Source organism: Scyliorhinus canicula, chromosome 9 (genome assembly GCF_902713615.1).
Source record: "Scyliorhinus canicula chromosome 9, sScyCan1.1, whole genome shotgun sequence".
NCBI lineage: Eukaryota > Metazoa > Chordata > Chondrichthyes > Carcharhiniformes > Scyliorhinidae > Scyliorhinus > Scyliorhinus canicula.
In genome coordinates, this window is record NC_052154.1 from 87,839,963 (window position 1) to 87,853,892 (window position 13,930).

The 13,930-nt window shown below is 48.2% G+C and overlaps 1 protein-coding gene across 2 annotated transcripts in view; it reads left to right on the plus strand.

The window, feature by feature from the left end:
* aars1 (alanyl-tRNA synthetase 1) overlaps positions 1-13,930 on the plus strand; it is a 56,602-nt gene that overhangs the window by 25,807 nt on the left and 16,865 nt on the right. The window contains exons 12-15 of one of the 2 annotated variants that reach the window (XM_038807117.1): positions 2,240-2,418; positions 3,214-3,327; positions 3,539-3,745; positions 4,504-4,688. In XM_038807117.1, coding sequence (XP_038663045.1) covers positions 2,240-2,418; positions 3,214-3,327; positions 3,539-3,745; positions 4,504-4,688 — 685 coding nt within the window. Of the gene's footprint in view, positions 1-2,210; positions 2,419-3,213; positions 3,328-3,538; positions 3,746-4,503; positions 4,689-13,930 lie in introns of those variants that run through there. The other variant, XM_038807118.1, reaches the window with a different exon arrangement.

Here is a 13,930-nt window from a genome sequence, read left to right on the forward strand (position 1 = left end):
AGGAAGACAGAGTACTGGGCTAATGGTAAGATTCTTGGTAGTGTGGATGAGCAGAGAGATCTCGGTGTCCATGTACATAGATCCCTGAAAGTTCCCACCCAGGTTGAGAGGGTTCTTAAGAAGGCGTACGGTGTGTTAGCTTTTATTGGTAGAGGGATTGAGTTTCGGAGCCATGAGGTCATGTTGCAGCTGTACAAAAATTTGGTGCGGCCGCATTTGGAGTATAGCGTGCAATTCTGGTCGCCGCATTATAGGAAGGATGTGGAAGCATTGGAAAGGGTGCAGAGGAGATTTACCAGAATGTTGCCTGGTATGGAGGGAAGATCTTATGAGGGAAAGCTGAGGGACTTGAGGCTGTTTTCGTTAGAGAGAAAGTTAAGAGGTGACTTAATTTAGGCATACAAGATGAGAGCCTTTTTCCTCGGATGGTGATGTCTAGCACGAGGGGACATAGCTTTAAATTGAGGGTAGATAGATATGGGACAGATGTCAGACGTAGGTTCTTTACTCAGAGAGTAGTGAGTAGTAAGGGTGAGGAATGCCCTGCCTGCAACAGTAGTGGACTCGCCAACACTAAGGGCATTCAAATGGTCATTGGATAGACATATGGATGATAAGGGAATAGTGTAGATGGGCTTTAGAGTGGTTTCACAGGTCGGCGCAACATCGAGGGCCGAAGGGCCTGTACTGCACTGTAATGTTCTATGACAATAAACCAATCCATCCATCCATCCAATGCCTCACGAATGCCATTTGACGGTGGGAGATTTAAAATGCAAGCACAGCTCCATGAAATATGGACCAAGAGGAATGAACTACTGGATTGCATTCTGGAGAAGCTGATTTTTCCCTCCCAAGAAGATCCTGAGGCCAATTTTTTTTTTCTACTCACCCACTCCTCAGCCCGAGTCTAGTTCGCGTAAGAAACACCAGGAATCAGCATTGGGATCTTTCCTGATCTATGGATTAGGTGGTTAGGGTAATTTCTTCAAAAGTTTAGTTTTGCATTATACCTTTGCGATCCGTCAATGGTGCAGTCTAACCACAAAAATGACTGGGTAGCTTGCCTGGGATTTGGGAACTGACTGGAAATCCGGTCTTGGACAGACTGAAATCCAATTCCTGGTGACCATGGGCCCAAAAAACAAATCTAACCCTATTTCGAAGGGGTGACTGGAGTAAAATGTTGCTCTGATGTTCAGACTATAACCCACTGTTGGTCAGAAGAGCCCAGCATTAACAGCATTGTACCAAATCAAAATGTGGTTAATGATGACACTGGGTATCCACTGAACCTACACATCCTTGGACACCAGGGGCACTTTTTAGCATGGCCAATCCACTTAACCTGCATATCTTTGGACTATGGGAGGAAACCAGAGCACCCGGAGAAATCCACGCAGACACGGGGAGGAAGTGCAAACCCCACTCGGTCACCCAAGGCTGGAATCAGGACGGGTACCTAGTGCAGTCAGACAGCAGTGCTAACCACTGTGCTACTGTGCCGTCAGGTTATTACATGGGTTTCACCTACAAAGGTACGAGGTAGCATAGCCATCCCTCAACCACTTCTGGTCTCTTGTTGACATATGCCCTCACAAAGAGGTCTCTTGTTGACATATGCCCTCACAAATGTGCAGGTACGAGGTGGCTATGTCCTTCATATCGGAACGGTTTATGGAGAGCTGAAAGTAGGGGATAAAGTTTGTCTCTTCATTGATGAGGTAATAATGCCCTTTGACATGATTTTAAATCCCACAGTTTTTGATGTTTGGTTTCCCATTTAGCAGTGGATAACAAAATGACCTAAGTGCTAGTTAATTGGAGGCGTTCATTTGGCACCATTGCAATCCGTGGTGTGACGATTATTTTAAGATGCCCTGTAAAAAAAATTGTGTTTTCTATTTGGTTTACATTTCCTCAATACTGAGTATAGAAATAAGCCCTGTTGGGAGCTGTCAGACATCCAATGAACTGGAGAACAGTGTTGGTTGAGACTTGGAGCAGGACACCTACGTCCTGTTTGAAATATTTGGCACAGCGAAACGGAGAGAAAGTAGATAACAGCGCTAAAGGAAGTGTAAAATAACCTGAACGTGTAGTGGTAATCATAAACATATCACTAGAGGAAACACCATTTATTAAGGAATGGTGGGTTTATTTATATGTTGTAGTTTGCCATTCCTTTTCTGTTTGTCTTTTACTATTAGTGACCAGCTGCTCCTGACTTTCTCTGCAGTTTTTGAATCTATAGAGGCCACCGTGAAAGTGATCCGCAGGGAAAAAACATTCATGGAGATGGTGAAGACGGGCCAGGATTGTGGCCTGCTGCTGGATTGCACCTGTTTCTATGCTGAACAAGGTGGTCAGATTTATGATGAGGGCTACTTGATAAAAGCGGACGACAACAGTGAAGATGTAAGGGATTTTAACTTCCTGTTTCTTCTTTCAACCAGAGTGTAGAACTAAGTTTGCTATGGGTTGCAGAAGCCCCCTGACTGGGTTGTGGTATTGTGTAAACCCCTCTGAATAATAAACCCACCGTCCACCATTTACACTGGCCAATATGTGTAATCTCATATTGGTACAAATATCCTCCTGGTTTCCCCAGTGACCAGTAGATAAACCTATTACATTGTGTGGCATTGACCTACGCTGACCAGGGTCATCTTGTCTCTCGCCATGCAAGTGCAGCTCTGCACGGGACTCACAGGATCAGGAACAGCATTCCAGGTTGAATGTTCTCCCATCCCAAACCCATGGACCATGGAGGTCGATCATCGTATCTTGATCACTATCCAGCTGATCAGCTAATTCAGCACAGTGTGACAATTGAACTTGTGATTATCTATTTGTCGTCTTCTATCCCCACCCTCCCCATCCATCCTGAGGGCATTACGTTATTGACTAGTGTGTGGTTCAATAGATTGCTGTCACCTTCTGCTATCATGAGCCATTACTCCTGTATGAATTGTGCCTCTTGAATATCGCCAGGCTATTGAACTATCCATAGCACCATGACATATTATGATCCCAACCTCACTGCATATCTACATAAAGGCAGTACCTGCAGGGGTTGAGAGAACTCACATTGGAGCATGAACCCCAAGAATACCTAAACTTGCTCGTTTTACTTTGAATTCACTTGGCATGCCAGCAGTTAAGTGAACATGTGCATGTTCTGAACCCATTTCACTGTAACTTCTTCCACAGAAAACTGAGTTCACAGTGAAAAATGTGCAGGTACGAGGTGGCTATGTCCTTCATATCGGAACGGTTTATGGAGAGCTGAAAGTAGGGGATAAAGTTTGTCTCTTCATTGATGAGGTAATAATACCCTTTGACATGATTTAAAATCCCACAGTTTTTGATGTTTGGTTTCCCATTCAGCAGTGGATAACAAAATGACCTAAGTGCTAGTTAATTGGAGGCGTTCATTTGGCACCATTGCAATCCGTGGTGTGACGATTATTTTAAGATCATTTGATTAGAATTTTATGGGCTGTAAAATGCAACTTATAATTTATTTTCCACTCAGGCCAGGAGGCGATCCATCATGAGTAATCACACTAGTACCCACATGCTGAACTTTGCTCTGCGGTGTGTGCTAGGCGAGGCTGACCAGCGGGGCTCTCTGGTGGCACCAGATAGGCTGCGCTTCGACTTCACAGCAAAGGGAGCAATGAGCACTCAGGAGATCAAAAAAAGTGAAGAGATCACAAGCAAAATGATTCAAGAGGCTAAGGTAAAGCACTCGCCATTTCATTAAAATTTGCATCGCTCCAATTAAAAATAAAACTTTTGCGGTTTTAACTCTTGATATCTAGAATTGGAGGAGGTAAGTGATGATCATGATGTCCCGGCTGCTTATTCATCTGTCTCCCCTTTTAAAATTCATTGCTCCAGGTTCCGTACAGATAACCATGTGCCCAGTCACATGTGCAAAAGCAAATTGATTAAGTAATTTTATTCTGACAATATTCAGTTTGTATCTGAGTGTGCCGCTTTATAGGACATCCAAGTGATGCAGTGACTTACACACTGCCTTTTCCCCTCTGGGTCTAGATTCAAATGCGGCCCAGATGAGCAGAAAGATTGCAATGTCTGCTGGTTGTGAGGGTTTTGCACCAAATGAGTTTGAATAATCTTGTTTCCACTCAAAACTGTTAAATTGTCATTCGCATTCAGAGAACCCACAGGAAAACTGTTGTAGGAAATTAAGAAAAACATAATACACCATAGCAGGAGCAAATGTGCTGTCATGGGAAAAGAGGCAGAATAGGGAGAACTTTCCACATCTAATTATTATACCTGACCTGGAGAACTCAGTCCCTGAAGTAGAGAGGATTCCATTTCCCACCACCAACATCTCTCAGATTGAGGAGCTCTAGTTGTCTTTTTCTTCACAATGAAATTCTAACCAAACAGTATGAGAGAGAAATTGAAACCATGAACGCTTTCTTTTACTTGTTTTTGGGATTGACTTTACCTATTTCCTTACAGTCAGTTTATGCTAAGGATTCTCCCCTGGCTGCGGCAAAGGCTATTCAGGGCCTCCGTGCGGTATTTGATGAGACCTACCCTGATCCAGTGCGAGTGGTGTCTGTGGGGATCCCAGTGCAGGATATGTTGGCTGACCCGTCTGGACCAGCGGGTTCTGTCACTTCAGTGGAGTTCTGCGGCGGAACGTGAGTGCATTATCTGAAACTCAATACAGGACAAAAGAGGATTTAATGGGGCCAAAAGAACAGTGGAGGATTGATCAAGATTTTTTTTTTTTAAATGTCCTGCTGGTTCATCCGTTAAATCTTTCCCGGTCACTCGGCTCTCTATTGGGATGCCGAGGCTGGAATTGAACCCGGGTCCCTGGAGCTGTGAGGCAGCAGTGCTAACCACTGTGCCACCATGCTGCCTGTCTGTTGAAGAGAAAGGAGAAGTCACATCGATCAAATCGTTATTGGGACTAACTTTTTCTTATTTTTAAGTTGCTTAATTTATTTTTTAAAATAAATTTAGAGTACCCACTTATTTTTTTTTAATTAAGGGGCAATTTAGCTTGGCCAATCCACCTAACCTGCACATCTTTGGGTTGTGGTGGTGAAACCCATGCAGACAGGAGGAGAATGCGCAAGCTCCACACCGACAGTGACCCAAGGCCGGGCTTCAAACCCGGGTCCTCAGCACCGTAGGCAGCACTGCTAACCACTGTGCCATGTGCCACCGCTTAGACACTAATCTAATTGTGACTGCGATGTCAGGTGAATGTAAAAGAACCATTGCACTATTTGAATATGATAGAGTGTTTGCTCCGGTATGGGGAACATCTGTCCCTCAACCAGTTTGTGGGATCTTGCTCTGCACAAATAGCTGTCACATTTTCAAGGTAACAATGGTGACTACTTCAGAAACATTTATTGACTGGAAAGCACTTTTTGATGTCCTGATAACATGAAAGGCTCAATATAAATGCAAGTTCTTTTTTGGGGCTGGATTCTTTTGTCCTCCAGCTGCGTATTTCTTGGCTGCGCGCTGTTCGCTGGTGGCGGGATTCTCTACTACCGCTGCTAGTCATTGGGATTTCCCATTGAAATCACCCCATGCCGCCAGGAAACCCACGGGTGTGGTGCGCTGCCAGCGGGAACAAGGAATCCCAATGGCCGGAGAATTCCGGTCTTTATATTTTGTGTGACTTATTCTGACAGGATTGTGTGCCAGTAAAAGCCATTGTTTGGGGAGTGGACAATTGGTTTTATATGGAAAAAAAAAGGCTGTGAATGTTTTTTTCTGATTTTAATAAATTCCTTGCTTCTCCTACTAACATTGATAGCAGTAAGACGTCTTACGACACCAGGTTAAAGTCCAACAGGTTTGTTTCGAATCACTAGGTTTCACCTGAGGAAGGAGGTGAATCACCTGAGGAAGGAGCTGTGCTCCGAAAACTAGTGATTCGAAACAACCTGTTGGCCTTTAACCTGGTGTTGTAAGACCTCTTACTGTGCTCACCCCAGTCCAACGCTGGCATCGCCACATCACAACTTTGATAGGATTCACCAACAAGTGGAATTTCCTGAATTCTTTCAATGGAGTTTCTCTAATCTTGTTTCAAGGAAACATTTTTGTTTGGTGCAAATATTTGCTTTCCCTTCTTGCATCCTGAGGCACTCTCAATTACGACGCGAAAGCGAGGTCAGTAATCATAAGAACATAAGAACTAGGAGCAGGAGTAGGCCATCTGGCCCCTCGAGCCTGCTCCGCCATTCAATGAGATCATGGCTGATCTTTTGTGGACTCAGCTCCACTTTCCGGCCCGAACACCATAACCCTTAATCCCTTTATTCTTCAAAAAACTATCTATCTTTACCTTAAAAACATGTAATGAAGGAGCCTCAACTGCTTCACTGTGCAAGGAATTCCATAGATTCACAACCCTTTGGGTGAAGAAGTTCCTCCTAAACTCAGTCCTAAATCTACTTCCCCTTATTTTGAGGCTATGCCCCCTAGTTCTGCTGTCACCCGCCAGTGGAAACAACCTGCCCGCATCTATCCTATCTATTCCCTTCATAATTTTAAATGTTTCTATAAGATCCCCCCTCATCCTTCTAAATTCCAACGAGTACAGTCCCAGTCTACTCAACCTCTCCTCATAATCCAACCCCTTCAGCTCTGGGATTAACCTAGTGAATCTCCTCTGCACACCCTCCAGTCCCAGTACGTCCTTTCTCAAGTAAGGAGACCAAAACTGAACACAATACTCCAGGTGTGGCTGCACTAACACCTTATACAATTGCAACATAACCTCCCTAGTCTTAAACTCCATCCCTCTAGCAATGAAGGACAAAATTCCATTTGCCTTCTTAATCACCTGTTGCACTTGTAAACCAACCTTCTGTGACTCATGCACTAGCACACCCAAGTCTCTCTGAACAGCGGCATGCTTTAATATTTTATCGTTTAAATAATAATCCCGTTTGCTGTTATTCCTACCAAAATGGATAACCTCACATTTGTCAACATTGTATTCCATCTGCCAGACCCGAGCCCATTCACTTAACCTATCCAAATCCCTCTGCAGACTTCCAGTATCCTCTGCACTTTTCGCTTTACCACTCATCTTAGTGTCATCTGCAAACTTGGACACATTGCCCTTGGTCCCCAACTCCAAATCATCAATGTAAATTGTGAACAATTGTGGGCCCAACACGGATCCCTGAGGGACACCACTAGCTACTGATTGCCAACCAGAGAAACACCCATTTATCCCAACTCTTTGCTTTCTATTAATTAACCAATCCTCTATCCATGCTACTACTTTACCCTTAATGCCATGCATCTTTATCTTATGCAGCAACCTTTTGTGTGGCACCTTGTCAAAGGCTTTCTGGAAATCCAGATATACCACATCCATCGGCTCCCCGTTATCTACTGCACTGGTAATGCCCTCAAAAAATTCCACTAAATTAGTTAGGCATAACCTGCCTTTAATGAACCCATGCTGCGTCTGCCCAATGGGACAATTTCTATCCAGATGCCTTGCAATTTCTTCCTTGATGATAGATTCCAGCATCTTCCCTATTACCGAAGTTAAACTCACTGGCCTATAATTTCCTGCTTTCTGCCTACCTCCTTTTTTAAACAGTGGCGTCACGTTTGCTAATTTCCAATCCGCCAGGACCACCCCAGAATCCAGTGAATTTCGGTAAATTATCACTAGTGCATCTGCAATTTCCCTAGCCATCTCTTTTAGCACTCTGGGATGCATTCCATCAGGGCCAGGAGACTTGTCTACCTTTAGCCCCATTAGCTTGCCCATCACTCCCTCCTTAGTGATAACAATCCTCTCAAGGTCCTCACCTGTCATAGCCTCAATCAAAGGCTTTAATGAACAGGGCAGCATCCAAGAGAAGTGTGCTCGCAAAATGGAGTCTCATCTTAAATACTGTTTCCAGGGGTCGGAGTCCCCCAGGGTTCCAAGCCTCTTAAAGGGGCAAGGTATTAAAGGTAAATACCGATCATCACATTCACCTCCTGTTTAAAAAAAAAAACACATAGTCCGTCGGGGGTGAAGTGTTTTAAATTATAAGTTCAGTCTTTGTGGTGGTCTGATAGTCCGTGCTGACTTTCGCTGCTCCGGTGGTGGCGCCGTGGATGCGGTTGGTTCCGATGGTGGTCTATCTGGGAGCACGGTTGACTGAGTCTTTGCCCGCCTTGGAGGGGGGGGGGGTAGGATCAGGAGTGATTAGGGTGGTCGGTGCCGGTGCGGGCTGGGGGGCAGGGGGCGCTATGGGGTGGGCGCTGTCAAAGTCGGTGGTCGGTGCGGGGCCGGGAGCGTCGGTAGAGGGGGGGGCGGTCGGTGGGGAAAAAGTCAGGGTCGGTGGAGTCGGTGGGAGAGCCAGCGGGTGCCAGGTCTCGCAGGGATACAGTATCCTGCCTGCCGTTGGGGTGCTCGACGTAGGAATAACGAGGGTTTGCGTGCAGCAGGTGGACCCTCTCGACTATGGAATCCGTTTTATGGCTCCTCACATGCCTCCGGAGTAGGACTGGACCCGGAGTCGTCAGCCAGGGTGGAAGCGAGACCCCAGAGGTGGACTTCCTGGGGAAGACAAACAAACGATTGTGGGGGGTCTCGTTCGTGGCCGTACAGAGGAGCGACCTAATGGAGTGCAGGGCATCGGGTAGGACCTCCTGCCAGTGGGCGATAGGGAGACTCCTTGACCGTAGGGCTGGGAGGACAGCCTTCCAAACTGTCACGTTCTCCCTCTCCACTTGCCCGTTTCCCCGCGGGTTATAGCTCGTCGTCCTGCTCAAGGCGATGCCCTTGCTGAGCAGGTACCGACGCAGCTCATCGCTCATGAACGATGTACCCCGGTCGCTGTGAATATAAGCGGGGAAACCAAACAGAGCGAAGATGCTGCGCAGTGCCTTGATCACGGAGGCCGAGGTAGTATCGGGGCAGGGGACAGCAAAAGGGAAGCGGGAGAATTCGTCGATGACGGTGAGGAAATAGATGTTGCGGTTGTTGGACGGGAGAGGCCCTTTGAAGTCCACGCTTAGTCGCTCAAAGGGCCCAGAGGTCTTTATCAGGCGGGCCTTGTCTGGTCGATAGAACTGCTGTTTGCATTCCGCACAGATCTGGCATGCCTTAGGCATGGCCTTGACCTCTCCTGTGGAGTAGGGCAGGTTGCGGGACTTGATGAAGTGGGCAAGCCGGGTGACCCCCTGGGTGGCAGAGGTCATCGTGGATGGCTCTCAGGCGGTCCAATTGCGCGTTGGCGCACGTGCCGCGAGACAGGGCATCTGGGGACTCGTTGAGCTTCCCGGGCGATATTTAATATCGTATGTATAGGTGGAGAGCTCTATTCTCCACCTCAGAATCTTGGCATTCTTTATTTTGCCCCGTTGTATGTTATCGAACATAAAGGCGACCGACCGTTGGGCGGTGATGAGGGTGAACCTCCTACCAGCTAGGTAATGCCTCCAGTGTCGCACAGCCTCCACTATGGCTTGTGCCTCCTTCTCAACTGCAGAGTGTCGAATTTCCGAGGCGCTGAGGGTTCGGGAGAAGAACGCTACCGGTCTGCCCGCTTGGTTGAGGGTAGCAGCCAGGGCGACGTCTGATGCATCGCTTTCTATTTGGAAGGGAATGGCTTCGTCCACCGCGTGCATGGCGGCCTTGATACGGTTGAAAGCCGACTGGGCCTCATCCGTCGGGAAAAACCGTGGTCTTAATGAGTGGCCGGGCTTTGTCTGCATATCTGGGGACCCACTGGGCGTAATAGGAGAAAAGCCCCAAGCATCGTTTGAGTGCCTTGAGGCTACGGGGGAGGGGGAGTTCCTTAAGGGGACGCATGCGGTCGGGGTCCGGGCCCAGGACCCCGTTCTCCACGACGTAGCCGAGGATGGCGAGCCGGGCTGTGTGGAACACGCATTTCTCTTTGTTGTACGTGAGGTTGAGGGCCCGGGCAGTCTGGAGGAACTTCCTCAGGTTTGCGTCATGGTGCTGCTGGTCATGGCCGCAGATGGTGACGTTGTCCAAGGTCGCCCATAAGCCGTACTGGTCCACCATTTGATCCATCGCCCTCTGGAAAACGGAGACTCCGTTTGTAACACCAAAGGGCACCCTGAGGAAGTGAAACAGCCGACCGGCTGCTTCAAAAGCCGTGTAGGGACGGTCCTCTGAGCAAATAGGGAGTTGATGGTAGGCCGATTTGAGGTCAACCGTGGAGAATACCCGATACTGGGCGATTTGGGTCACCATTTCAGCTATGCGGGGAAGTGGGTAAGCATCGCGTTGTGTGAAGCGGCTTATTGTCTGCCTATAATCCACTACCATGCGTTGCTTTTCCCCGGATCGGACTACCAATACTTGGGCCCTCCGAGGGCTGTTGCTGGCCTCTATGACCCCCTCTTTAGTAGCCGCTGAACCTCTGACTCGATAAAAGTCAAGTCTTGGGTACTGTACCGGCGAGACTCGGTGGCGATGGGCTTACAGTCGGGAGTGAGGTTCGCGAAGAGGCGGGGTGGCGCAACTTTGAGTGTCGCCAGGCTGCATACTGTGAGTGGGGGCAGGGGTCCGCCGAACTGCAGTGTCAGGCTCCGGTGGCTGCACTGAAAGTCGAGGCCGAGCAGCAGGGGGGCGCAGAGTTGAGGAAAGATGTAAAGTTTAAAACGGGAGTATTTCGCGCCTTGAATTCCGAGGTCCGCGACACAATACACCGTGATTTGAACCAAATGGGACCCTGAGGCGAGGGCGATAGTTTGGGAGGCGGGGTGGATGCGCAGGGAGCAGCACCTTACCGTGTCTGGGTGGATAAAGCTCTCCGTGCTCCCGGAGTCGAATAGGCAGGGAGTGTCGTGGCCGTTGATTCGCACCCGCATCATAGAGTCTCGCAGGTGTTTCGGCTGCGATTGATCAAGTGTGATCGCTCCTAGATGCGGGCCGTCAGAGTCGAACTCACAAAATGGCCGCCCGGAGTCACAAGATGGCCGCCTCCGCCGGTCGCACGTGTCTGGTTTCGAAGATGGCCGCCGCCAAGATGGCCGCTCCCATGACTCGCACGAGGTCGATGACGCGTCAGAAGTGGGCGTGTCCGGCCGCAGCGCGGCCGCGTTGCGGGGTCTGTGAGGCTGGGAGTTTGATTTCTGGGCCTGATGAGGGTTTCGTTTGTGGCCTTTGGGCCCAGCCAGGCAGACTTTCGCGAAGTGCCCTTTCTTCCCGCAGTCGTTGCAGATCGCGGATCGGGCCGGGCAACGCTGGCGTGGGTGCTGGCCTTGCCCACAGAAATAGCATGGGGAGCCCCCGGAGTGAGTGGATCGTCGCGTGGCACAGGCCTGTAGCGTGGCCGAGTCTGGAGGGGATCGATAGGGGTTCGTAAGGGCCGCGGAGTACGTACGGTTGTTACGGTGGGCCGTTTCGAGAGAAGAGGCGAGCGTTACTGTACCTTGGAGATCCTTCGCCCCGTCTTCTAGGAGCCGCTGCCGGATGTACGATGACCTGATGCCAGACACAAGGGCGTCGCGGATATGTAAGTTCCTGTGTTCTTCAGCCGTCACTGCTTTGTGGTCGCAGTTCCTCGCGAGCGCGGTGAGTCTTTCCACAAACTCGTCCAGCGTTTCCCCTGAACGCTGGCTGCAGGTTGAGAGCAAATGTCTGCCGTGTACCTCGTTAGTAGTTTTTATGAAGCGTTTCTTCAATATTTCGATCGCCACCTCATAGGTCGTAGCGGTTTCGATCATGGCAGAGAGTCGGTGGCTCACCCGGCCATGTAGTAAGCGCAGCTTGCGAGCGCTGTCGACGTCAGACGGTGAGGAGTCCAGATAGTCCTCGAAGCACCGGAGCCAATGTTTAAAAATTTCCGAGGCTTCCGGCGACCTGCCGTCCAGGTTGAGTTTCTCTGGTTTCAGACCGCTGTCCATCTTGATGTGTTCTGTTTATTAAATTGAGGCACTCTCAATTATGACGCGAAAGTGAGGTCAGTAATCAAAGGCTTTAATAAACAGAGAACAGGGCAGCATCCAAGAGAAGTGTGCTCGCAAAATGGAGTCTCATCTTAAATACTGTTTCCAGGGGGCGTAGCCAGAGGCGGAGTCCCCCAGGGTTCCAAGCCTCTTAAAGGGGCAAGGTATTAAAGGTAAAAACTGATCATCACACATCCCATCACAAAAATGGGTATACACTTGGTTCTCCCTGAGAGAGAGTGAGAAACCTCATAATGTTACGACACTCTGGGCTAGTACGTGGTCAATTCCCATCCCACGTGTGACTAATGAATTAACCTATAATTCTTAGAAAAATATCCAATGTCTTTGGCCCTTGGCTGCCCAATAATTACAGTCACCAGACTTGTAAATGTAAACACAATTATTTTTTATCAATAACAAGAACTGCAATGAAATATGCAGCAAATACAACTGGTTAACTATTCTCTAATTCCTAATTCCCTGCTTTAACCCACCATCTACGACTGCACACAAGACAAACACCGAAGGGAAGAAAGGGGTAAGAAATCAGAAGTAAAAGGGAAAAAGAGTCTTTGTTTCAGATGATTGTTTCCAGCACCTTTTTCCTCTTCAGACTCTTTCAGCCGACTGAATTCACTCAGGCCTTTGTAGTTTCAGAAATATATACCGCTCGCAGGTTTTCTGGTCTTTGTTTGCAGCCTGTAATGGTTTTCCTGTAGATTTGTTCATTTAGGTTCTCTGCAGTTCCAGAAATACAGCACTCCTAGCCTTTCTGGAGAAAACATGGTGCTTCCAGGAGTCAAACCCAGCTCCTTGGGACCCTGAAAATCTCTCTGCTCGGACAGGATCCAATCACCATCTGGTACCGGGCAGAGTACGCCCTTTTGGGCCCCTACCAATCAATCAAACCAAGTCCCACCCCATCGCTCTCTGGTGCCGAACGGTCTGAAATTCCTGTTCAAACAAGCAGAGACTAGCAGAGTGTTCTCTCCTGTAATCTCTGAATTCCTCATTCTCTCAGCTGCTTGGATCAAAAATGATAACGACAAAATGAAAGGAAGAGGAAATAAGGGAATAAACAGGAGGACCCTTACAATAAATTAGATAATCAAACGGCCTCATTGCGCACAACTCGGTAACGCAACAAGGCCATTAAATCATGCAAGATCTAGCAAGATCTGGATCCCCCTCGTTGGGTGAGATTCAGTTTAACATATTTGAATGAGTCCTTAGGCTCATTTAAATATGTCTGCGCCCAATTATCCAGAGGCCCGGGACTGAACCCGCCATGGTGCCGTTTAGCACTCCAGGCATAATGTTACCTGGGGAGAGGTCTCCCAGAACATCAGGTGGCCCGTGGGTGGGCAGGCCCTGGGCAGGGTGGTATCCTGGTATTCCTGCCACCCGGGATTGCCAGGTTGCCCTTGAGTGCCCTGGCCTTAAGAGGTGGACTATAGGGGGTCCTCGAGGATTCCTAAGAGGTAAATTGAGGGGGTCCGGAGGCCATGTTGGCCGTTTTGTGATCTGTTGCCAATCGGCATCAGTCGCCGATAATGTTGCTCTTTTTAATAAGTGGAATACTATCCCACTAGCGTCACCAATAATGTTGCCAAATTAACTAGATATGGCAGTTATTAATGATAATATTGCTTTTCAGAGTCGCCAGGTATCAAATGATACCACCACAAGGGTATCGATCAAAGACCAAACAACCAGTTAGTCAGTTCAAGTTCAAAAAAAGTTTATTTACACACAAGGATTACTTTGACATGCAACATAAAACACTACAAGTTAAACTACACCTAACAACTACAATAACCTATACTCAACTTCAGGGCAACCGGCTCTTTGCAGATGAACAAGGCCTTTGTTCGGATCTTGCATGGCTGGGTGGAAGAAGTGGCTTAGTTTCTGCTGGGCTCATCCGTCTGGTAGCGGTCGTTGGTATTGAACTTGTCTTCTGGTCGTAATG